General features: G+C 52.5%; 1 protein-coding gene and 1 long non-coding RNA gene across 9 annotated transcripts in view; one reads left to right on the forward strand and one right to left on the reverse strand.

The window, feature by feature from the left end:
- Positions 1–26287, forward strand: part of Spn (protein phosphatase 1 regulatory subunit spinophilin) — a 571930-nt gene that overhangs the window by 407260 nt on the left and 138383 nt on the right. For 5 of the 6 annotated variants that reach the window (XM_070098757.1, XM_070098780.1, XM_070098775.1 and 2 more), the window contains one exon: positions 7817–9939. In XM_070098757.1, the coding sequence (XP_069954858.1) occupies positions 7817–9939 (2123 nt within the window). Of the gene's footprint in view, positions 1–5166; positions 5726–7816; positions 9940–26287 lie in introns of all 6 variants that reach the window. The other variant, XM_070098787.1, reaches the window with a different exon arrangement.
- The window catches only part of LOC138854609 (uncharacterized), an 80657-nt gene that overhangs the window by 10357 nt on the left and 44013 nt on the right, over positions 1–26287 (reverse strand). The window contains exon 4 of one of the 3 annotated variants that reach the window (XR_011393791.1): positions 22285–22528. The exons of 1 other annotated variant lie outside the window; for it this stretch is intronic. This is a non-coding gene — a long non-coding RNA (uncharacterized lncRNA). Of the gene's footprint in view, positions 1–22284; positions 22529–26287 lie in introns of those variants that run through there. One more of the 3 variants, XR_011393790.1, reaches the window with a different exon arrangement.

Here is a 26287-nt window from a genome sequence, read left to right on the forward strand (position 1 = left end):
CGGCACCAGTTTGGAACCCACACCTAGCCAAGCACGTGAAGAAACTAGAGAAAGTGCAAAGGTTTGCAACAAGACTAGTCCCAGAGCTAAGAGGTATGTCCTATGAGGAGAGGTTAAGGGAAATCAACCTGACGACACTGGAGGACAGGAGAGATAGGGGGGACATGATAACGACTTACAAAATACTGAGAGGAATTGACAAGGTGGACAAAGACAGGATGTTCCAGAGACTGGACACAGTAACAAGGGGAGACAGTTGGAAGTTGAAGACACAGATGAATCACAGGGATGTTAGGAAGTATTTCTTCAGCCACAGAGTAGTCAGTAAGTGGAATAGTTTGGGAAGCGATGTAGTGGAGGCAGGATCCATACATAGCTTTAAGCAGAGGTACGATAAAGCTCATGGTTCAGGGAGAGTGACCTAGTAGCGACCAGTGAAGAGGCGGGGCCAGGAGCTTGGACTCGACCCCTGCAACCTCAACTAGGTGAGTACAACTAGGTGAGTACACACACACAAACACAAACACACCACCCCCTGCCCCTCCACTTCCCCCGCTTACCCCTGCCCCTCCACTTCCCCCGCTTACCCCTGCCCCCCTGCCCCTCCTTTCCCGCTTCCCCCTGCCCCTCCTCCCCCGCTTCCCCCTGCTCCTCCTCCCCCGCTTCCCCCTGCTCCTCCTCATCCGCTTCCCCTGCTCCTCCTCCCCCGCTTCCCCCTGCTCCTCCTCCCCCGCTTCCCCCTGCCCCTCCTTTCCCGCTTCCCCCTGCCCCTCCTCCCCCGCTTCCCCCTGCTCCTCCTCCCCCGCTTCCCCCTGCTCCTCCTCACCCGCTTCCCCCTGCTCCTCCTCCCCCGCTTCCCCCTGCTCCTCCTCCCCCCGCTTCCCCCTGCCCCTCCTCCCCCGCTTCCCCCTGCCCCTCCTCCCCCGCTTCCCCCTGCCCTTCCTCCCCCGCTTCCCCCTGCTCCTCCTCCCCCACTTCCCCCCTGCTTCTCCTCCCCCGCTTCCCCCTGCTACTCCTCCCCCGCTTCCCCCTGCCCCTCCTCCCCCGCTTCCCCCTGCATCTCCTCCCCCGCTTCCCCCTGCTCCTCCTCCCCCGCTTCCCCCTGCCCCTCCTCCCCCGCTTCCCCCTGCCCCTCCTCCCCCGCTTCCCCCTGCTCCTCCTCCCCCGCTTCCCCCCGCTTCCCCCTGCTTCTCCTCCCCCCGCTTCCCCCCTGCCCCTCCTCCCCCGATTCCCCCTGCCCCCCTCCCCCTGCTTCCCCCCCCTCCTCCCCCGCTTCCCCCTGCTCCTCCTCCCCCGCTTCCCCCTGCTTCTCCTCCCCCGCTTCCCCCTGCCCCTCCTCCCCCGCTTCCCCCCTGCCCCTCCTCCCCCGCTTCCCCCTGCCCTTCCTCCCCCGCTTCCCCCCTGCTCCTCCTCCCCCGCTTCCCCCTGCTTCTCCTCCCCCGCTTCCCCCTGCCCCTCCTCCCCCGCTTCCCCCTGCCCTTCCTCCCCCGCTTCCCCCTGCCCTTCCTCCCCCGCTCCTCCTCCCCCGCTTCCCCCTGCTTCTCCTCCCCCGCTTCCCCCTGCTCCTCCTCCCCCGCTTCCCCCTGCCCCTCCTCCCCCTCTTCCCCCTGCCCCTCCCCCGCTTCCCCCTGCCCCTCCTCCCCCGCTTCCCCCCTGCCCCTCCTCCCCCGCTTCCCCCTGCCCCTCCTCCCCCGCTTCCCCCCTGCCCCTCTTCCCCCGCTTCCCCCTGCTTCTCCTCCCCCGCTTCCCCCTGCTCCTCCTCCCCCGCTTCCCCCTGCCCCTCCTCCCCCGCTTCCCCCTGCCCCTCCTCCCCCGCTTCCCCCTGCCCCTCCTCCCCTGCTTCCCCCTGCTCCTCCTCCCCCGCCCCCCTGCTCCTCCTCCCCCGCTTCCCCCTGCTTCTCCTCCCCTGCTTCCCCCTGCTCCTCCTCCCCCGCTTCCCCCTGCCCCTCCTCCCCCGCTTCCCCCTGCTCCTCCTCCCCCGCTTCCCCCTGCCCCTCCTCCCCCGCTTCCCCCCTGCTTCTCCTCCCCCGCTTCCCCCTGCTCCTCCTCCCCCCGCTTCCCCCCTGCCCCTCCTCCCCCGCTTCCCCCTGCTCCTCCTCCCCCGCTCCCCCTGCCCCTCCTCCCCAGCTTCCCCCTGCTTCTCCTCCCCCGCTTCCCCCTGCTCCTCCTCCCCCGCTTCCCCCTGCCCCTCCTCCCCCGCTTCCAACTGTCCCTCCTCCCCCGCCCCCCTGCCCCTCCTCCCCCGCTTCCCCCCTGCCCCCCTCCCCAGCTTCCCCTGCTTCTCCCCCCCGCTTCCCCCTGCCCCTCCTCCCCCGCTTCCCCCCTGCTCCTTCCTCCCCGCTCCTCCCCCCCGCTTCCCCCCTGCTTCCCCCCGCTTCCCCCTGCCCCTCCTCCCCCGCTTCCCCCTGCCCCTCCTCCCCCGCTTCCCCCTGCCCCTCCGCCCCCGCTTCCCCCGGCTCCTCCTCCCCCGCTTCCCCCTGCTTCTCCTCCCCCGCTTCCCCCCTGCCCCTCCTCCCCCGCTTCCCCCTGCCCCTCCTCCCCCGCTTCCCCCTGCCCTCCCCCGCTTCCCCCTGCTCCTCCTCCCCCGCTTCCCCTTGCCCCTCCTCCCCCGCTTCCCCCCTGCTCCTCCTCCCCCACTTCCCCCTGCCCCTCCTCCCCCGCTTCCCCCTGCCCCTCCTCCCCCGCTTCCCCCCTGCCCCTCCTCCCCCGCTTCCCCCTGCTTCTCCTCCCCCGCTTCCCCCTGCTCCTCCCCCGCTTCCCCCTGCCCCTCCCCCCCGCTTCCCCCTGCCCCTCCTCCCCCGCTTCCCCCTGCCCCTCCCCCCGCTTCCCCCTCCCCCGCTTCCCCCTGCCCCTCCTCCCCCGCTTTCCCCCTGCCCCTCCTCCCCCGCTTCCCCCTGCCCCTCCTCCCCCGCTTCCCCCTGCCCCTCCTCCCCAGCTTCCCCCTGCTTCTCCTCCCCCGCTTCCCCCTGCTCCTCCTCCCCCGCTTCCCCCTGCCCCTCCTCCCCCGCTTCCCCTGCCCCTCCTCCCCCGCTTCCCCCTGCCCCTCCTCCCCCGCTTCCCCCTGCCCCTCCTCCCCAGCTTCCCCCTGCTTCTCCTCCCCCGCTTCCCCCTGCCCCTCCTCCCCCTCTTCCCCCTGCTCCTCCTCCCCCGCTTCCCCCTGCCCCTCCTCCCCCGCTTCCCCCTGCCCCTCCTCCCCCGCTTCCCCCTGCCCCTCCTCCCCCCAGCTTCCCCCTCCCCCTCCCCCCGCTTCCCCCTGCTCCTCCCCCGCTTCCCCCTGCCCCCTCCCCCGCTTCCCCCTGCCCCTCCTCCCCCGCTTCCCCCTGCCCCTCCTCCCCCGCTTCCCCCTGCCCCTCCTCCCCCGCTTCCCCCTGCCCCTCCTCCCCCGCTTCCCCCTGCCCCTCCTCCCCAGCTTCCCCCTGCCCCCTCCCCCGCTTCCCCCTGCTCCTCCCCACTTCCCCCTGCTCCTCCACCCCCGCTTCCCCCTGCCCCTCCTCCCCCGCTTCCCCCTGCCCCTCCTCCCCCGCTTCCCCCTGCCCCTCCTCCCCCGCTTCCCCCCCCCTCCTCCCCAGCTTCCCCCTGCTTCTCCTCCCCCGCTTCCCCCTGCCCCTCCTCCCCCGCTTCCCCCTGCCCCTCCTCCCCCGCTTCCCCCTGCCCCTCCTCCCCCGCTTCCCCCTACCCCTTCTCCCCCGCTTCCCCCTGCCCCTCCTCCCCAGCTTCCCCCTGCTTCTCCTCCCCCGCGTCCCCCTGCTCCTCCTCCCCCGCTTCCCCCTGCTCCTCCTCCCCCGCTTCCCCCTGCCCCTCCTCCCCCGCTTCCCCCTGCCCCTCCTCCCCAGCTTCCCCCTGCTTTTCCTCCCCCGCTTCCCCCTGCTCCTCCTCCCCCGCTTCCCCCTCCTCCCCCGCTTCCCCCCTGCCCCTCCTCCCCCGCTTCCCCCTGCCCCTCCTCCCCCGCTTCCCCCTGCCCCTCCTCCCCAGCTTCCCCCTGCTTCTCCTCCCCCGCTTCCCCCTGCTCCTCCTCCCCCGCTTCCCCCTGCCCCTCCTCCCCCGCTTCCCCCTGCCCCTCCTTCCCCGCTTCCCCCTGCCCCTCCTCCCCCAGCTTCCCCCTGCCTTCCCTCCCCCCGCTTCCCCCTGCTTCTCCTCCCCCGCTTCCCCCTGCTCCTCCACCCCCGCTTCCCCCTGCCCCTCCTCCCCCGCTTCCCCCTGCCCCTCCTCCCCCCGCTTCCCCCTGCCCCTCCTCCCCCGCTTCCCCCCTGCCCCTCCTCCCCCGCTTCCCCCTGCCCCTCCTCCCCCGCTTCCCCCTGCCCCTCCTCCCCCGCTTCCCCCTGCCCCTCCTCCCCCGCTTCCCCCTGCCCCCCTCCCCCGCTTCCCCCTGCGCTCCTCCCCCGCTTCCCCCCCCTCCTCCCCCGCTTCCCCCTGCCCCTCCTCCCCCGCTTCCCCCTGCCCCTCCTCCCCCGCTTCCCCCTGCCCTCCTCCCCCGCTTCCCCCTGCCCCTCCTCCCCCGCTTCCCCCTGCCCCTCCTCTTCCCCCTGCCCCTCCTCCCCCGCCCCCCTGCCCCTCCTCCCCCGCTTCCCCCTGCCCCCCTCCCCCCGCTTCCCCCTGCCCCTCCTCCCCCGCCCCCCTGCCCCCCTCCCCCGCTTCCCCCTGCCCCCTCCTCCCCCGCCCCCCCTCCTTCATTCCCCAACAATAGTTTATTATGTATTGTTTTCTATCTCTTAAAAGGATGAAGTTAATTTTCCTGACAAGAGAATAAGAAGAAGGAAAAATAGAACTGGTAGAGGCTGGCAGTAGTAGTAGTGGTAGTAGTAGTGGTAGTAGTAGTGGTAGTAGTAGTGGCATTAGTAGTAGTAGTAGCAGTAGTAGTAGTAATAACATTAGTAGTAGTAGTAGTAGGAGCATCAGTTCTAGTAATAGTAGTGGTAGCAGCACTAGTAGTAGTAGTAGTAGTAGTCATAATAATAGTAACAATAATATATATCCTGACTGTCTTACCTTCGTGTGTTAGCGTGACTTGTTAATTTCCCAAGTTGTACCTAAACATCGTCTCCTAAATACCGGGTATGAGTCTAATTTCCCCGACATTTAAAATATTTTTTTTTATTTATGCTTCACTGTCTTTTTCAAATTTGAGAAATATTAATAAGTATCTTCAGTGTGATTTATTAATTTCAGGTTACATAGAATTTTAAACCAGAAATAAAAAAAAGAAAATTGAAAGTCAATCAGATACAGAATTGTGGAAAGATTTGTGTGTACAAGTGTAAAATATGTGTGGTTCATAGGCCTGTATATAATTCTGGAAATTGTGTGTGGTAAAGTGAATTGGAAAACATGTGGCCATGTGTGGCCATGTTGGTGTGCCCCCCTAGGAATGTTCATTGGCGGTGATGCATAGTGTGGTGGTTGTGGCCCTGTACATTGACGGGGAGGAGGCCATAGACAGTGACTCGTCTTGGCTGTTGTGGCCATACATGTCCAGAGTGACGGAAAAGTGGCTCTAGGTGTCAAAGTGGCCCTCGACAAGTGGCCACTGTGCTCCGAGAAGTTAGCCCATTGTCATCGTGGCCAGAACGAGGGGCCACAGGAATCTACGGCGGCCCGACTAAGTGGCCATAAGCATTTAGAGTGGCCTCGTAAAGTGGCCCAAATGTGTGTGGCCATGTATGGCCCTCTGGCCACTCCCTTGCAGTTATGTGTCTCACTCTTCGACACTTGGCGGACCTGTTTAACTGTAAGTAAGAGAAGGTGGAGAGGGATCTGGTGAGTGGGAGAGAGGGATCTGGTGAGTGAGTGAGAGGGATCTGGTGAGTGGGAGAGAAGGATCTGGTGAGTGGGGGAAAGGGATCTGGTGAGTGGTCGAGAGGGATCTGGTGAGTGGGGGAGAGGGATCTGGTGAGTGGGGGAGCGGGATCTGGTGAGTGGGGGAGCGGAATCTGGTGAGTGGGGGAGAGGGATCTGGTGAGTGGGGGAGAGGGATCTGGTGAGTGGGGGAGAGGGATTTGGTGAGTGGGGGAGAGGGATCTGGTGAGTGGGGGAGAGGGATCTGGTCAGTGGGGGAGAGGGATCTGGTGAGTGGGGGAGAGGGATCTGGTGAGTGGGGGAGAGGGATCTGGTGAGTGGGGGAGAGGGATCTGGTGAGTGGGGGAGAGGGATTTGGTGAGTGGGGGAGAGGGATCTGGTGAGTGGGGGAGAGGGATCTGGTGAGTGGGGGAGAGGGATCTGGTGAGTGGTGGAGAGGGATCTAGTGAGTGGTGGAGAGGGATCTAGTGAGTGGTGGAGAGAGATCTGGTGGGTGGGGGATGTAGATCTAGTGAGTGGGGGAGAGGGATGTGGTGAGTGGGAGAGAGAGATCTGGTGAGTGGTGGAGAGGGTTCTGGTGAGAGTTGGAGAGGGATCTGCTGAGTGGGAGAGAGGGATCTGGTGAGTGGGAGAGGGGGTTCTGGTGAGTGGTGGAGAGGGATCTAGTTAGTGGGGGAGAGGGAACTAGTGAGTGGTGGAGGGGGATCTAGTGAGTGGTGGAGAGGGTTCTGATGAGTGGTGGAGAGGGTTCTGGTGAGTGGTAAAGGGGGGTTCTGGTAAGTGGTGAAGGGGGGTTTTCTGGTGAGTGGTGGAGAGGGTTCTGGTGAGTGAAGGGGGATTCTGGTGAGTGGTGGAGAGGGTTCTGGTGAGTGGTGAAGGGGGGGGGGGGGGTTGGTGAGTGGTGAAGGGGGGGTTCTGGTGAGTGGTGGAGAGGGGGTTCTGGTGAGTGGTGAAGGGGGCGTTCTGGTGAGTGGTGAAGGGGGAGGGTTCTGGTGAATGGTGGAGAGGGTTCTGGGAGGTTAACATGGGTTCCACTGGGACCCATGTTAACCTCCCTATGGTGTTTAAATATACCTAGTTGGATGAATCTTATTGTAGCCAGCTGGCCCAGTGGCTTATGCACTTGCCTGGAGTTTTACAGCTCACTTGCCGCGAGTTCAATCCCCACCCGTACCCTGGTTCGTTTGTATATTGGTCAGTGTTCAGTAATAACCCATTTGGAGACAGACACTCGGAAGATTAAATGCCGAAGAGGATCCCAACACGGGGTCGAAATATAGATATCAGTTAATCTTCAGAGTTTCCGTTTCCACGAATGTTATTATTGAACATTAACAAATGTTCATTACTCTTTCTGGAATTAATCAGTCAGTGTTTATAGTTCACTTGCCAGCCCCGTTTTCTCTTAGCTAGCTACTGTTAACCTCCTGACACTAGAAAACGTGAATTTAAGGGATAGCTTGTGCATCTATGCTTATTCTGGGGTTGTAGGATGTACATGATCATGTGTACACGTGAGGATTTTGTTTATCTGTATGGGCTTTATATTCATATGTAATGTACACGGGCCGTGTAAACTTGACAAGTGTGCCGCTGTAGTTTTAGTTGCTGGGTTAATCCCTGGCTCTATTTCTACTACTAAGACCACTCCTCTCCAGCGCTGTTCTTCGTCTGTCCCGTCTTCCCCGCTCATCCCATTGGGATCTTACCTGTACTTTTTCGTTCGTTCGTTTCGATGTGCACCTGTGTGTGTATTTACCTAGTTGTGGTTGCAGGGGTCGATTCACAGTTCCTGGCCCTGCCTTTTCACTGGCCGTGTGTGTGTGTGTGTGTGTGTGTGTGTGTGTGTGTGTGTGTGTGTGTGTGTGTGTGTGAATGCACAGTTTCAGTGTCAGTCTTTACGTATTTGAGGAGATAAGCATAGTCTCTAAATTACTTGACGAAGAATCGAGCCCCCACTAGTCACTGGTCTGAATTACCCAGTCATTCTGTAGTTTAATTTTATTTCTCCTGGGCTTTGCAGGTCGGTCTGGTCAGCGTCACAGCAGCAGTGAGGATGAGGTCAGCGCCCCAGTCAAAGGTCACTCCCTGGCTGGCGACACTACCAGGTTCGAGGATACGGCCACACTACAGTCGGGTTGGTCACCTCCTCGCAACTACAACCAGTCGGAGGTCACTGCTGCTCCCCGGGACGACCGCTCTCATACTTACGAAATACAGCCGGCAGGTGTCAAGACGCTGAAGGAGGAGATCAACGTAGCGGCCACAGAACGCGCCAGGAACTCCCGTCATGTGGGCGTTACGGAAAACGGCAGCACCTACGAACATGTCACAGAAAACGGCAACGCCCATGAACTCGTCACAGAAAACGGCAGCGCTCACGAGCACCTCGCAGGGGAAACTTGCGAAAAAGAGGACATTGTGGGCTTGGAAAAGAAGGAACAAGCAGATCTGATCGTTAGTGAAAGTGTAGTGATCAAGGACTCTGCCACAGAGAAAGATGGAGAGAAAAAAGCCGAGCCTTTGACCAAGACGGAGCTTAGTGGGTTGTACAGGAGAGTAGCAGACAGGCCCAAGAAGCCTAGTCAGTCGAAGGAGACTTCCGAGGAGGTGAATCATAAACTTAAGGAGTCTATCTCAGGACACAGTGAGGTAGAAAGACGGGACTTTAGGAGGGAGTTGGAGGAGAGGAGGTTGAGGAGAGAGGATGTGCTAGAGAAAAGGAGAGAGGATGTGGCGGAGAGCAGGAGGAGGAGGGAGAGGGCAGATTTGCCTCAGAAGGGAGTGAGAGGCAAGTTTGGGGAGACGAGACACAGGGAGAGCAGTGAAGAAAGTCGTGAAGCGAGACACAGGGAGAGTAGTGAAGAAAGTCGAGGTGTGAGACACAGAGAAAGCAGTGAGGAAAGTCGTGAAGAAGTTAGACACAGGGAAAGTGGTGATGAAGGTCGGGGGTCAGCGAGACATCGAGAAAGCAGTGAGGAGAGCCGAGGTGAAGGCAGAGTGAGAGAGAGAGGTGAGGAAAGAGTGAGAGCTACGAGGAAGGTGAGAGAGAGCAGGGCGGCCAGAGAGAGGAAACACGATGTCCTGGGCAAGGTGGACCAGAGAACTGCCTCCACTGAGAGAGGTGGGCGGGGCGAGGCGGCAGAGGAGGAGCCACACACCACGCCCCCTGCCTTCCAGTTTACGCCCCTCAGGCCGGAAACCACGCCCCATATCAGGGCAGAGGAGGGGCACACTGCTGGTGCTGAGGTGGTGGTGGCAGGCATCGTCAACGCCCTCAAAGCTGACACTGTTTACGTCTCGAGTACTGAAGACTTGTCGCAACAACACGACCTTCTCAAGCTTGCCCACTCATCCGAAGCCAAGATCAAGGAGGACCTCGATCTCAAGGAGAAGAACAAGGAGGCAGAGACAGTGGAGGAGGGAAAACATGAAGAGGAAGAGGAGAAACAGGATGGGGATGAAGAGAGGAGTGAAGAAGCGCCAGTTCGACGTCAACTCTTCCCCGACCTGGTGGCCGAGTGTGAGAGTGTTCCAGTGGAATTCGATCCCAGAAACGTGGATTCGGAAATCAGTAGTTTGGAAGTTGAGCTCAGACCAGTGGAGTTGGAACTCTCAAGGGCCGTATTGAGAACGGATAAAGTGGAGTCTGAAGTGGAAGCGAGTGAGCCGAGTAGTGAGATAGAGGAGTCAGAAAGGATATATCCTACCCCGCTAGAAGGGCAGGAATTAGAGAGGATATATCCTCCCCCGCTTGAGGGGCAGGAATCAGAAAGTATATATCCTCCCCCGCTTGAGGGGCAGGAATCAGAAAGTATATATCCTCCCCTTCTAGAGGGGGAGGGCACAGGAGAGGCGCCAGAGACGATATATCCTCCCCCTCTAGAAGGGGAGGAACCAGAAAGGGCATATCCTCCCCCTCTGAGCCCCAGGGCTCAGTCTTTGGCCGCCCTCGACGCCTTGATCCACGGCTACCCACAGGAGGCGCCGCCCACCCATCCACAGGAGGCGACGCCCGCCCACCCACAGGAGGCGCCGCCCGCCCACCCACAGGAGCCGCCGCCGCCCATTAGCAGAGGCAGCCAGGAGGACGAGGAGGAGATAGTCTATGATCACACGGTGACCTCAGCACAACATAAACTACAGGTAGGTGGTCAGTGTACCTTCATAACATGACCAGGGTGTGGTAAATTATCACTGGCTAGTCAGGTCCTGCTGTGACCTGCTATGCGAAACAGTACACTCCTAGTATTTGAGGTGGTCAGTCCTTCAGCTTGCAGAAAAGCCCAGCTCCATGGTCTGCAACGATATGTCGTTCCAGACCATGCCAGTGAACAGTACACTCCAAAGTGAAGAATTAAACGCGTGCAATATCTGGGTATCTTTACATTATTTGTAGACGTTTCGCTACCCAGTGGCTCTGTCAATACAACACAAGGACGTAATGTGAAGAATGTAGTCTTGAAGACTACGGTGATCTTGAACTTCAAGGCTGAGGGACTGATTGCCTCGTCTTTGTATAAAATTCTACGTCCAAATTTTGTCCTTGTATTGATAAAATCCACTGGAGGGCGAAACATCTACAAATAAAGACACCCAGATGTTGCATGTCTAATTCTTTATCTTGTCGGTGCTGTATACCATTTATGTACACCTCCCTAAGTGTATGCGTCACCACTCGGGTGTTTTAACATGTGTAACTCACCAGGTGTTGTCCTAGGGATTCCCTTAACACGTGTAGCTGCAGTTCTTCAGAACAGGTAAGAGACAAGTATTGCTTTCATTATATTAGAGTGTACCAAAATATTAGTCATTCGCTTTAGTATACATTACAGATAGCCGTATTGTACATGTTTAGAACAACAAAGAACACGTATTGTTTGTGAATGAGTCATGTGCAATACGTGTCTTATTCGTCAGTTTGTCGGTATTGTGTGCAGTTGTTGTAACGATACTTAGTGTCTAGTTGGTGGCCTAACACTAAGTGTGATACTGCAGATGTTAGTTGTTATATCACTGTCTCATTTCTTCAAGCATCTGTAAGTCTCTCATTCTTCAGGCATCTGTAAGTCTCATTCTTCAGGCATCTGTAAGTCTCTCATTCTTCAGGCATCTGTAAGTCTCTCATTCTTCAGGCATCTGTAAGTCTCTCATTCTTCAGGCATCTGTAAGTCTCTCATTCTTCAGGCATCTGTAAGTCTCTCATTCTTCAGGCATCTGTAAGTCTCTCATTCTTCAGGCATCTGTAAGTCTCTCATTCTTCAGGCATCTGTAAGTCTCTCATTCTTCAGGCATCTGTAAGTCTCTCATTCTTCAGGCATCTGTAAGTCTCTCATTCTTCAGGCATCTGTAAGTCTCTCATTCTTCAGGCATCTGTAAGTCTCTCATTCTTCAGGCATCTGTAAGTCTCTCATTCTTCAGGCATCTGTAAGTCTCTCATTCTTCAGGCATCTGTAAGTTTCATTGTAATCCATCGTCTTGAAATTAGGTTCTGTTTCTCTTTTGCTTGTTTCTGTGTTTCCTTTTTAACTCGTAACATTGTATCAGTATTTGTCTAGGAATTTTCCTCCATACATGTCTCGTGTTCTGCAGTAGTTTGCATGAGTGTCAGAAGCTCTAGCTGGTAGGTCTGTAAGATTCACAAGCACCAGCAGGTGGGTCTAGAAGATTCACAGACTCCAGCAGGTAGGTCTACAAGATTCAAAAACTCCAGAAGGTAGGTCTACAAGATTCACAAACTCCAGCAGGTAGGTCTACAAAATTCACAATCTCCAGCAGGCACTTATAAAACTTTCGCCAATATCACGGGAGGAACGTCTGGTAGACACCTTTAACACACTACTGGATTCTTTAAACTTAAAGATCAGAGTAAATGTTGAGAGTACGACACACTAATGTTACCCGTATAATGAGCTGGGCTACAAGGACTCACTGTATAATGCTTGGGTACAAATATCCTGTCTGTAATCTTTGGGTACAGGTATCCTTCTTGTAATCTCTGGGTACAGGTATCCTTGCTGTAATCTCTGGGTACAGGTATCCTTGCTGTAATCTTTGGGTACAGATATCCCTGCTGTAATTACTGGTTGTAGTGACTGGGTACAGGACCTCTTGTTTGAGTCTCTCTCGATATTAGATATATAAACGGACTGTTAACATACAGTTTGGAAAAATAGACGCAAATGCAGTACAGTGGGATCCTCTATTGACTAGGCATCGCCCATACAGTTGGCTTGATCAAGTCACAATCAGGTCTACCTGAGCAGAGTACATGACTGATAAAACCCAGTGTATGTGGCCGTAACGTACTCAGTAAAGACTCACAATGTACTGCGTTTGTGTTTTGTTTTTTCATCGTGTCGGCATCTTATACCAGTTTGAAGACCCTTGTATTTAAGGCCTAATTCGATAACCAGTGCATTAATTACATTATTATAACGGAAAATACACAGTGAACTACGAGACAGCAAACATGATGTAAACAGCATTTAAGATATAGTGATAATGTAAACTGAGTATGGTAAGCAGTAAGTCTGGTTGATCAGCCCTGATCCACCGGGAGGCCTGGTCGTGGACCTGGCCGCAGGGGCGTTGATCCCTGGAATACCCTCCAGGTAGACGTAGTTAAGAATTCATCGCAGAGGTGCTACGGGTGATGACTTTGCTATCATATATAACGTAACGACCTTGATGTAATGACGGTGGTGTGGATTCATGGATACACTGACCTTTGGTGTAATGCTGCTGGTGACGCATATATTGACTGCCAAATAGCCAGCTCCCCTTCCCACAAACCCACAGGTCTAGGAGTTAATGCGTTCGTGTTGAGATTAGCGGTCTGCTCCTGCACCGGTGGGAGAATGGAGGGGAGTGTAAGGTGACGAAACGGAAGAAACGAAGGGGAAATAGAAGAGGAATAAGTTGAGCGAAATCATTTTCACCTTTATGGAATTGGTCGTAAAGGGTTCTCTCTCTCTCTCCTCTCTCTCTACTCTCCTCTCTCTCTACTCTCCTCTCTCTCTACTCTCCTCTCTCTCTACTCTCCTCTCCTCTCTCTCTACTCTCCTCTCTCTCTACTCTCCTCTCCTCTCTCTCTACTCTTCTCTCTCTCTACTCTCCTCTCTCTCCCCTTCTCTCTCTCTCTCTCTCTCTCTCTCTCTCTCTCTCTCTCTCTCTCTCTCTCTCTCTCTCTCTCTCTCTCTCTCTCTCTCTCTCTCTCTCCTCTCTCTCCTCCCTCTCTCCTCTATCTCTCTCTCCTCTCTCTCCCCTCTCTCTCTCTCTCTCTCTCTCTCTCTCTCTCTCTCTCTCTCTCTCCTCTCTCTCTCTCTCTCTCTCTCTCTCATTCCAGAGGCTGTTTTGTTTACATTTGATCAGCTGTGCGCCGCCTAGTTGCGGTGTACGAGAATTTGCAAAAATTATCTTGAATGACCACCGGACATATGTATATTGATATTATTATTATTATCCATGGCGAGAGCTAAATCCTTAGGGGTGATAGAGCGACTGTGGAATGAGATAGTCAAGATATGATTACATGTACAGGGGAACGGAGAGACTCGTTCCCCTGAACCAACAATCTGCTGAATTTCCTGCTCTATTTCTGCAACTTTGCAAGCTCCTGATGATGTGTTGATCGCAACACGAAAGACCTAGACTTATCATTCAACTCCTGTGGTTATTTTGTATCTTTTATCGCTCGTTGACGATTATTGCATACCTACTGTACATGTAATCATATCTTGACTGAATCTATTTCCACAGTCACTGCATCACCCCCGAGGGTTTAGTTCTCATTGTATACATCTGTCCCATTGGTCATTCTACATTCAACATAGTTGGTATATTTGTCCAGACACGGACAGTATGTTAGACTGTGAGCAAATCCGTAGATACGTGGATGGTTGAGATAGAACGTAGATACGTGGATGGTTGAGATAGAACGTAGATACGTGGATGGTTGAGATAGAACGTAGATACGTGGATGGTTGAGATAGAACGTAGATACGTGGATGGTTGAGATAGAACGTAGATACGTGGATGGTTGAGATAGAACGTAGATACGTGGATGGTTGAGATAGAACGTAGATACGTGGATGGTTGAGATAGAACGTAGATACGTGGATGGTTGAGATAGAACGTAGATACGTGGATGGTTGAGATAGAACGTAGATACGTGGATGGTTGAGATAGAACGTAGATACGAGGATGGTTGAGATAGAACGTAGATACGTGGATGGTTGAGATAGAACGTAGATACGTGGATGGTTGAGATAGAACGTAGATACGTGGATGGTTGAGATAGAACGTAGATACGTGGATGGTTGAGATAGAACGTAGATACGTGGATGGTTGAGATAGAACGTAGATACGTGGATGGTTGAGATAGAACGTAGATACGTGGATGGTTGAGATAGAACGTAGATACGTGGATGGTTGAGATAGAACGTAGATACGTGGATGGTTGAGATAGAACGTAGATACGTGGATGGTTGAGATAGAACGTAGATACGTGGATGGTTGAGATAGAACGTAGATACGTGGATGGTTGAGATAGAACGTAGATACGTGGATGGTTGAGATAGAACGTAGATACGTGGATGGTTGAGATAGAACGTAGATACGTGGATGGTTGAGATAGAACGTAGATACGTGGATGGTTGAGATAGAACGTAGATACGTGGATGGTTGAGATAGAACGTAGATACGTGGATGGTTGAGATAGAACGTAGATACGTGGATGGTTGAGATAGAACGTAGATACGTGGATGGTTGAGATAGAACGTAGATACGTGGATGGTTGAGATAGAACGTAGATACGTGGATGGTTGAGATAGAACGTAGATACGTGGATGGTTGAGATAGAACGTAGATACGTGGATGGTTGAGATAGAACGTAGATACGTGGATGGTTGAGATAGAACGTAGATACGTGGATGGTTGAGATAGAACGTAGATACGTGGATGGTTGAGATAGAACGTAGATACGTGGATGGTTGAGATAGAACGTAGATACGTGGATGGTTGAGATAGAACGTAGATACGTGGATGGTTGAGATAGAACGTAGATACGTGGATGGTTGAGATAGAACGTAGATACGTGGATGGTTGAGATAGAACGTAGATACGTGGATGGTTGAGATAGAACGTAGATAAAAGCGATTGCAATAACGTTTTTTTATGTACTGATAGTTTAAAATGCGTAATTTACTCAGGTGGGTGAGAGTGGTGGGTGGGTGGGTGAGTGAGAGTGGTGGGTGGGTGGGTGAGTGAGAGTGGTGGGTGGGTGGGTGAGTGAGAGTGGTGGGTGGGTGGGTGAGTGAGAGTGGTGGGTGGGTGGGTGAGTGAGAGTTGTGGGTGGGTGGGTGAGTGAGAGTTGTGGGTGGGTGGGTGAGAGTACTCTGATGCTGCATCACCTGCAGAGTGAACAACAGTGAGTGTGAGTACATTGATGCTGCATCACCTGCAGAGTGAACAACACAACTAAGTGCAAGAACTGTCTTTTGGGATACAAACCGGGAAGTACCTGGAGTGCCAAGGTGAGCATCTTCACCACAGACTTAAGAGAGTGCCACAGCGCCCGTTAGAAGAGAGAGAGAATGAATTAGAATTAGAATAGAGTAGATAGGGTGCATAGGATGATGGGAAAACGAGGGTGTTTGGGTTGGAAGGAGGAATGAGGGTGGGGAGTATGTGGGGTGTATCAGAGCGTGGGTGTGGGCGGTAGAGTTAATGAACGTAGTTGACAGCATTGCTACACACGCATCTCACACAAGGACAGAGAGCACCAAGCATATCACTGGTGAGCCTCACCATCCCAGTAACCAGAGGTTCATACCCTCATCGTACGGAGGATCAAGCCTTCCCTGGCTTCTCTGAATGGCACACAAGGGCTTCCTCTTAGCAATTTGTCCTCAAAAACAGAGAGGAAGTATGCAAGACTGACGACGCTAAACATTACATTCAAGACAAAGGAATATTCAGGACCCCTTTGTTGACATTGTTTATTCCACTAAGGATAGTTGTGGAAATAAACGAGATGTAAGGTTTAGAAGCAGAGGTTATGGAGGGGTATTTCGGCCAGAGTTAAAATGAGAATTATTTGACAATTTACAATTTAAGTTTATTTAAATGATAGGCCTCACGTAGGCGCTGGGAAGCTATCACAGTTTGCTGTAACCCCCACCCCCACCCCCCGGTCCCCACACCCCCACCCCCCGGTCCCCACACTTGGTCATGTCAGGAAGATTTAAGTTGATAAATTAGACACATGTGCAACTCTTAGGTATTCTTCTTGGGAATTCTTTGCTTGCCTAACCCTTGGGCATGACCTGCTTCCACATTGAACAAATGTGACACCACCTACGACTGCTGCACCTCTCCTGCCTACGGTTTATAAGCTCCTCTTCCGCACGTATGTCGTATTCTATTCAAGATTGATGGACTGACCACATCGACTCAAGGTTGAGGGACTGATTACCTCATTCTCCTCATGTTCTTCAAGATTCTCCTTGGTATGGACTGATGAAGCCACTGTGTGGCGAAACGTTTCCTCAATAAAGATACCCAAGAGTTGCACATGTGACTAATTTATCAAGATGTCGGTTGTCTGAACCATTCATCTACAAAAGAAGATTTAAGTACTCGAAGCTAGCAGCTACGTTGGCGATAGTATTTGTTGGGACAAGTTTACCTACCTGGAGGGTATTCCGGGGATCAACGCCCCCGCGGCCCGGTCCATGACCAGGTCTCCCGGTGGATCAGGACCTGATCAACTAGGAACTTGTTGGAAGGGTTCCGTGGAGATATGATGGTTGGAGATAAACACACTTGTTGGGTCGTATTCACTTATATTAGCAGAGTTGTGAGTGGAATCGCCCAGCCTACCTGTAGCCTTGAAGCCTACGCTGGATCTGAGAGGTAGGCATGGTGAGAGACGCTCACCAGCGGCATTGTGTGACGTCACATGCTAGCCCCTAGGCCTAGCAAGGGATTGTCTATATAAAATATATAGATGGTACTAACTACGATACTCAGATATGTTACATAAACATACACAAGGGAACAGCAACTATGCTGACACTGTTACTACTGGCCGCACGTAGTCCAACGTACGAACCACAGCCCGGCTGATCCGGCACTGACTGATAGTATTTGTTATTACGCCCTGCTGCTGATAGTCTTTGTTGGAACACTTTACATTGGGCCTCGTTTCTTCCCGTGAAATCTTACATAATCTTTATCCTTCACTAGTTCCATAGATGAAGGAATGACCAGTGAGGAGGCGCTATAGGAACACATTCTGACGACAAAGAAGGCTAGTGGAACTAAGGGATAGATTAATCCTAACGTACAAGATACTCTTGAAGACTAGACTCGACAGACAACATTAAAAAGCAGAGAAATTAGACAAGAGTCCCTAGACTCAAGTTAAAGAAGAAGAAAAGCTTTGTTATGAGACATTTTTCAATACTCTTTTATATATTAACTGAGGAACTGTGTATTAAAACAGGCAAAGGAGAGTGAAGACGCTGGGTAGAGGTACAGGGGAATGTAAGGGAACTGGAGGGCATGTGAGAGGATCGTATGTTCGGGCAACATGATATTGTTGTTATCTGTAAAGATGGTGGTAGGCTGTGTGAGAACCTTCACCACAAGTCATGGTAGGCTGTGTGAGAACCTTCACCACAAGTCATGGTAGGCTGTGTGAGAACCTTCACCACAAGTCATGGTAGGCTGTGAGAACCTTCACCACAAGTCATGGTAGGCTGTGTGAGAACCTTCACCACAAGTCATGGTAGGCTGTGTGAGAACCTTCACCACAAGTCATGGTAGGCTGTGTGAGAACCTTCACCACAAGTCATGGTAGGCTGTGTGAGAACCTTCACCACAAGTCATGGTAGGCTGTGTGAGAACCTTCACCACAAGTCATGGTAGGCTGTGAGAACCTTCACCACAAGTCATGGTAGGCTGTGTGAGAACCTTCACCACAAGTCATGGTAGGCTGTGTGAGAACCTTCACCACAAGTCATGGTAGGCTGTGTGAGAACCTTCACAACAAGGTCATGGTAGGCTGTGTGAGAACCTTCACAACAAGTCATGGTAGGCTGTGAGAACCTTCACCACAAGTCATGGTAGGCTGTGTGAGAACCTTCACAACAAGTCATGGTAGGCTGTGTGAGAACCTTCACGACAAGTCATGGTAGGCTGTGTGAGAACCTTCACCACAAGTCATGGTAGGCTGTGTGAGAACCTTCACCACAAGTCATGGTAGGCTGTGTGAGAACCTTCACCACAAGTCATGGTAGGCTGTGAGAACCTTCACCACAAGTCATGGTAGGCTGTGTGAGAACCTTCACCACAAGTCATGGTAGGCTGTGTGAGAACCTTCACCACAAGTCATGGTAGGCTGTGTGAGAACCTTCACCACAAGTCATGGTAGGCTGTGTGAGAACCTTCACCACAAGTCATGGTAGGCTGTGTGAGAACCTTCACCACAAGTCATGGTAGGCTGTGAGAACCTTCACCACAAGTCATGGTAGGCTGTGTGAGAACCTTCACCACAAGTCATGGTAGGCTGTGTGAGAACCTTCACCACAAGTCATGGTAGGCTGTGTGAGAACCTTCACAACAAGGTCATGGTAGGCTGTGTGAGAACCTTCACAACAAGTCATGGTAGGCTGTGAGAACCTTCACCACAAGTCATGGTAGGCTGTGTGAGAACCTTCACCACAAGTCATGGTAGGCTGTGTGAGAACCTTCACCACAAGTCATGGTAGGCTGTGAGAACCTTCACCACAAGTCATGGTAGGCTGTGTGAGAACCTTCACCACAAGTCATGGTAGGCTGTGTGAGAACCTTCACCACAAGTCATGGTAGGCTGTGTGAGAACCTTTACCACAAGTCATGGTAGGCTGTGTGAGAACCTTTACCACAAGTCAGGGAAGGCTGTGTGAGAACCTTCACGACAAGTCATGGTAGGCTGTGTGAGAACCTTCACCACAAGTTATGGTAGGCTGTGTGAGAACCTTCACGACAACTCATGGTAGGCTGTGTGAAAACCTTCACGACAAGTCATGGTAGGCTGTGTGAGAACCTTCACCACAAGTCATGGTAGGCTGTGTGAGAACCTTCACCACAAGTCATGGTAGGCTGTGTGAGAACCTTCACGACAAGTCATGGTAGGCTGTGTGAGAACCTTCACCACAAGTCATGGTAGGCTGTGTGAGAACCTTTACCACAAGTCATGGTAGGCTGTGTGAGAACCTTCACGACAAGTCATGGTAGGCTGTGTGAGAACCTTTACCACAAGTCATGGTAGGCTGTGTGAGAACCTTTACCACAAGTCATGGTAGGCTGTGTGAGAACCTTTACCACAAGTCATGGTAGGCTGTGTGAGAACCTTCACGACAAGTCAGGGTAGGCTCTGTGAGAACCTTCACGACAAGTCATGGTAGGCTGTGAGAACCTTCACCACAAGTCATGGTAGGCTGTGTGAGAACCTTCACCACAAGTCATGGTAGGCTGTGTGAGAACCTTCACAACAAGTCATGGTAGGCTGTGTGAGAACCTTCACGACAAGTCAGGGTAGGCTGTGTGAGAACCTTCACAACGTCATGGTAGGCTGTGTGAGAACCTTCACGACAAGTCATGGTAGGCTGTGTGAGAACCTTCACGACAAGTCATGGTAGGCTGTGTGAGAACCTTCACGACAAGTCATGGTAGGCTGTGTGAGAACCTTTACCACAAGTCATGGTAGGCTGTGTGAGAACCTTTACCACAAGTCATGGTAGGCTGTGTGAGAACCTTCACGACAAGTCATGGTAGGCTGTGTGAGAACCTTCACGACAAGTCATGGTAGGCTGTGTGAGAACCTTCACCACAAGTCATGGTAGGCTGTGTGAGAACCTTCACTACAAGTCATGGTAGGCTGTGTGAGAACCTTCACCACAAGTCATGGTAGGCTTTGAGAACATTCACCACCAGTCATGGTAGGCTGTGAGAACCTTCACCACAAGACATGGTAGGCTGTGTGAGAACCTTCACCACAAGTCCTTGTGAGAACACACAAGTCATGGTAGGCTGTGTGAGAACCATTCTGTGAGAACTTACAAGTCATGGTAGGCTGTGTGAGAACCTTCACCACAAGTCATGGTAGGCTATGTGAGAACCTTCACTACAAGTCATGGTAGGCTGTGTGAGAACCTTCACCACAAGTCATGGTAGGCTGTGTGAGAACCTTTACCACAGGACATGGTAGGCTGTGTGAGAACCTTCACGACAAGTCATGGTAGGCTGTGTGAGAACCTTCACAACAAGTCATGGTAGGCTGTGAGAACCTTCACGACAAGTCATGGTAGGCTGTGTGAGAACCTTCACGACAAGTCATGGTAGGCTGTGTGAGAACCTTCACAAGTCATGGTAGGCTGTGTGAGAACCTTCACAACAAGTCATGGTAGGCTGTGTGAGAACCTTCACAACAAGTCAGGGTAGGCTGTGTGAGAACCTTCACGACAAGTCATGGTAGGCTGTGTGAGAACCTTCACGACAAGTTATGGTAGGCTGTGTGAGAACCTTCACCACAAGTCAGGGTAGGCTGTGTGAGAACCTTCACGACAAGTCATGGTAGGCTGTGTGAGAACCTTCACGACAAGTCATGGTAGGCTGTGTGAGAACCTTCACGACAAGTCATGGTAGGCTGTGTGAGAACCTTTACCACAAGTCATGGTAGGCTGTGTGAGAACCTTCACTACAAGTCATGGTAGGCTGTGTGAGAACCTTCACGACAAGTCATGGTAGGCTGTGTGAGAACCTTCACGACAAGTCAGGGTAGGCTGTGTGAGAACCTTCACAACAAGTCAGGGTAGGCTGTGTGAGAACCTTCACAAGTCATGGTAGGCTGTGTGAGAACCTTCACGACAAGTCAGGGTAGGCTGTGTGAGAACCTTCACAACAAGTCATGTTAGGCTGTGTGAGAACCTTCACCACAAGTCATGGTAGGCTGTGTGAGAACCTTCACGACAAGTCATGGTAGGCTGTGTGAGAACCTTCACGACAAGTCATGGTAGGCTGTGTGAGAACCTTCACAACAAGTCATGGTAGGCTGTGTGAGAACCTTCACGACAAGTCATGGTAGGCTGTGTGAGAACCTTCACCACAAGTCATGGTAGGCTGTGTGAGAACCACAAGTCATGGTAGGCTGTGTGAGAACCTTCACCACAAGTCATGGTAGGCTGTGTGAGAACCTTCACTACAAGTCATGGTAGGCTGTGTGAGAACCTTCACCACAAGTCATGGTAGGCTGTGTGAGAACCTTCACCACAAGTCATGGTAGGCTGTGTGAGAACCTTCACCCCAAGTCATGGTAGGCTGTGTGAGAACCTTCACCACAAGTCATGGTAGGCTGTGTGAGAACCTTCACCACAAGTCATGGTAGGCTGTGTGAGAACCTTCACAACAAGTCATGGTAGGCTGTGTGAGAACCTTCACCACAAGTCATGGTAGGCTGTGTGAGAACCTTCACCACAAGTCATGGTAGGCTGTGTGAGAACCTTCACCACAAGTCATGGTAGGCTGTGTGAGAACCTTCACAACAAGTCATGGTAGGCTGTGTGAGAACCTTCACGACAAGTCATGGTAGGCTGTGTGAGAACCTTCACCACAAGTCATGGTAGGCTGTGTGAGAACCTTCACCACAAGTCATGGTAGGCTGTGTGAGAACCTTCACAACAAGTCATGGTAGGCTGTGTGAGAACCTTCACCACAAGTCATGGTAGGCTGTGTGAGAACCTTCACCACAAGTCATGGTAGGCTGTGTGAGAACCTTCACCACAAGTCATGGTAGGCTGTGTGAGAACCTTCACCACAAGTCATGGTAGGCTGTGTGAGAACCTTCACCACAAGTCATGGTAGGCTGTGTGAGAACCTTCACAACAAGTCATGGTAGGCTGTGAGAACCTTCACGACAAGTCATGGTAGGCTGTGAGAACCTTCGCAACAAGTCATGGTAGGCTGTGTGAGAACCTTCACCACAAGTCATGGTAGGCTGTGTGAGAACCTTCACCACAAGTCATGGTAGGTTGTGTGAGAACCTTCACCACAAGTCATGGTAGGTTGTGTGAGAACCTTCACCACAAGTCATGGTAGGCTGTGTGAGAACCTTCACAACAAGTCATGGTAGGCTGTGTGAGAACCTTCACAACAAGTCATGGTAGGCTGTGTGAGAACCTTCACGACAAGTCATGGTAGGCTGTGTGAGAACCTTCACAACAAGTCATGGTAGGCTGTGAGAACCTTCACGATAAGTCATGGTAGGCTGTGAGAACCTTCACGACAAGTCATGGTAGGCTGTGAGAACCTTCACGACAAGTCATGGTAGGCTGTGAGAACCTTCACGACAAGTCATGGTAGGCTGTGAGAACCTTCACGACAAGTCATGGTAGGCTGTGAGAACCTTCACGACAAGTCATGGTAGGCTGGGAGAACCTTCACGACAAGTCATGATAGGCTGTGAGAACCTTCACGACAAGTCATGGTAGGCTGTGAGAACCTTCACAACAAGTCATGGTAGGCTGTGAGAACCTTCACGACAAGTCATGGTAGGCTGGAAAAGAACCATAGAGAGAGACCACTCACAAATTATCCAAAAATTACCGATGAGCTGAGATGTGTTGGTCACGTTGGACTACCAGTAGCAAACACCAACTGGCTGGCTGATCAGTGCTCCAGGAAGCCAGATCTAGGAGAGAGAGAGACAGAGAGAGAACCTAGGTAGTGATACATTATCGAAATAAGACACAAATGATATACGTTTATTCACACGTACTCCTGCTAACCGTTTAGGGGCTTAGTTCCTATACACTATTGTGTACCTACATGTTAGGTAAAAGGGCACAAGTGCAGCTAATGCTACATTTGCTCTCCAGAAACTTTGTCAAGCCGTTGTGGGTAATTCTCTCTTACGTTATTACACTGTCTGCATGTAGCTACACCCTCCACCTGATGGTTATACAATGAACTAGCCGCTTCGGTGGCAAAATATCAAACAGAAATGACTACCAATTATGTATATGTGAAAGAAAGAAGGTTGTTAGCGTGATGGGAGACTGTTACGGTAATGGTCTCTGAGGCCTGGTCTGTACGTGTGTGGTATACAGTACCGACGAGATGAACAGTTAAACACGTGTGCAACATCTGGGTATCTTTGTGTAGACGTTTCGCCCTCCAGTGGCTATATCTATACAGAAATCTTAAATATGTACTCATTGGACCGGAGGAGAGATACGTACATGGTAATACATACATGGGAAATAGTTGACGACCTTGTCCCTCAACTACTGAAGTGAGAGATATGGTAGGAAATGTAAAATAAATCCAGTGCAAAGCAGGGGAGCCGTGGGCACAATAAGAGAACATTGTATCAACATCCGTGGCACAGGATTATTTAGCAACTTACCAGAAGATATCAGAAACACTGCTGGAATAAGTGTAGAAGTCTTCAAGAGGAAACTGGACAAGTATCTTTAGCAGGTGCCAGATCAACCAGTCTTGTGATGAATGTGTGGGTCAGTGGGCCGCTAACAGCAACAGCCTGATTGACCAGGCAAGCCAGATAAGCGTGGGCCAGGGCCAAGGTATACTGGAATTACTCAGAACCTACCTAAAGTCTTCCTGAAAGGTATTCCGGGGATCAACGCCCCTGCGGCCCGGTCCACGACCAGGCCTCCCGGTGGATCAGCGCCTGATCAACCAGGCTGTTACTGCTGGCCGCACGTATTCCAGTAATAACAAAATATTGACCCAAATACAGAATGTCACGACTACAACAATGTCAAGAACTAACCCGGCAGGAAGTCAACCACCTCGGAACAAACACAACATTTGCAACAAAGAACAAAAACACTGATCACCAGTACCACCACGTCTAAGATCCCCAGCGCTTGAACCAGTCACACACACACACGAGCTGTGACTCGACCTCTGCAATCACAATTAGGCGAGTTAGGTGAACACACACACACACACAGGGAGCAGGGAGAGAGAGGGTCAAGTAGAAGTCAGCGAAGAAGCGGGGGCCCAGAAGCTGTGACTCGACCCCTGCAACCACAGTTAGGTGAACACACACACCAACGTCAACAATTAACCACATGAAGACACCCACCACCACAATGCCCATAACTTCAGCCACAACAATGAGTTACAACCATTAAGAATCACCAGAGTTACAATCTGAACACTAACACCTACAACAATATAACTACGGCAGTCTCAACAACTACAATCAACAACACTTACAAGCATAAGACTATAATCACAACCACAATAACAGCTATAATCACAATCACCACAATACCAGTCAACCACAATAACAGTTATAATCACAATCACCACAATACCAGTCAACCACAATAACGTTAATAATCACAATCACCACAATACCAGTCAACCACAATAACAGTCACCACAATTCCAGTCACAATAACCACAATCACTACAATTCCAGTCTCAACCACAACAATCACCACAATTCCAGCCACAATAACAATCAGCACAGTTACAAGCACAACAGTCAGAAACACAAGCCAGGCAGCTAGCCAGCAGTCAGAAACACAAGCCAGGCAGCTAGTCAGCAGTCAAACACAAGCCAGGCAGCTAGCTAGCAGTCAGAAACACTAGCCAGGCAGCTAGCCAGCAGTCAGAAACACAAGCCAGGCAGCTAGCCAGCAGTCAGAAACATAAGCCAGGCAGCTAGCCAGCAGTCAGAAACACAAGCCAGGCAGCTAGCCAGCAGTCAGAAACACAAGCCAGGCAGCTAGCCAGCAGTCAGAAACACAAGCCAGGCAGCTAGCCAGCAGTCAGAAACACAAGCCAGGCAGCTAGCTAGCAGTCAGAAACACAAGCCAGGCAGCTAGCTAGCAGTCAGAAATACAAGCCAGGCAGCTAGCCAGCAGTCAGAAACACAAGCCAGGCAGCTAGCCAGCAGTCAGAAACACAAGCCAGGCAGATAGCTAGCAGTCAGAAACACAAGCCAGGCAGCTAGCTAGCAGTCAGAAACACAAGCCAGGCAACTAGCCAGCAGTCAGAAACACAAGCCAGGCAGCTAGCCAGCAGTCAGAAACACAAGCCAGGCAGCTAGTCAGCAGTCAAACACAAGCCAGGCAGCTAGCTAGCAGTCAGAAACACAAGCCAGGCAGCTAGCCAGCAGTCAGAAACACAAGCCAGGCAGCAAGCCAACAGTCTGAAACAAGCCAGGCAGCTAGCCAGCAGTCAGAAACACAAGCCAGGCAGCTAGCCAGCAGTCAGAAACACAAGCCAGGCAGCTAGCCAACAGTCAGAAACATAAGCCAGGCAGCTAGCCAGCAGTCAGAAACACAAACCAGGCAGCTAGCCAGTAGTCAGAAACACAAGCCAGGCAGCTAGCCAGCAATCAAACACAAGCCAGACAGCTAGCCAACAGTCAGAAACACAAGCCAGACAGCTAGCCAACAGTCAGAAACACAAGCCAGGCAGCTAGCCAGCAGTCAGAAACACAAGCCAGGCAGCTAGCCAGCAGTCAGAAACACAAGCCAGGCAGCTAGCCAGCAGTCAGAAACACAAGCCAGGCAGCTAGCTAGCAGTCAGAAACACAAGCCAGGCAACTAGCCAGCAGTCAGAAACACAAGAAAAGCAGCTAGCCAGCAGTCAGAAACACAAGCCAGGCAGCTAGTCAGCAGTCAAACACAAGCCAGGCAGCTAGCTAGCAGTCAGAAACACTAGCCAGGCAGCTAGCCAGCAGTCAGAAACACAAGCCAGGCAGCTAGCCAGCAGTCAGAAACACAAACCAGGCCAGCAGTCAGAAACATAAGCCAGGCAGCTAGCCAGCAGTCAAAAACACAAGCCAGGCAGCTAGCTATCAGTCAGAAACACAAACCAGGCAGCTAGCCAGTAGTCAAAAACACAAGCCAGGCAGCTAGCCAGCAATCAAACACAAGCCAGACAGCTAGCCAACAGTCAGAAACACAAGCCAGGCAGCTAGCCAGCAGTCAGAAACACAAGCCAGGCAGCTAGCCAACAGTCAGAAACACAAGCCAGGCAGCTAGCTAGCAGTCAGAAACACAAGCCAGGCAGCTAGCTAGCAGTCAGAAACACAAGCCAGGCAGCTAGCCAGCAGTCAGAAACACAAGCCAGGCAGCTAGCCAGCAGTCAGAAACACAAACCAGGCAGCTAGCCAGTAGTCAAAAACGCAAGCCAGGCAGCTAGCCAGTAGTCAGAAACACAAGCCAGGCAGTTAGCCAGCAATCAAACACAAGCCAGACAGCTAGCCAACAGTCAGAAACACAAGCCAGGCAGCTAGCCAGCAGTCAGAAACACAAGCCAGGCAGCTAGCCAGCAGTCAGAAACACAAGCCAGGCAGCTAGCCAGCAGTCAGAAACACAAGCCAGGCAGCTAGCTAGCAGTCAGAAACACAAGCCAGGCAGCTAGCCAGCAGTCAGAAACACAAGCCAGGCAGCAAGCCTAC

This window comes from Cherax quadricarinatus, chromosome 5 (genome assembly GCF_038502225.1).
Source record: "Cherax quadricarinatus isolate ZL_2023a chromosome 5, ASM3850222v1, whole genome shotgun sequence".
Classification (NCBI taxonomy): domain Eukaryota; kingdom Metazoa; phylum Arthropoda; class Malacostraca; order Decapoda; family Parastacidae; genus Cherax; species Cherax quadricarinatus.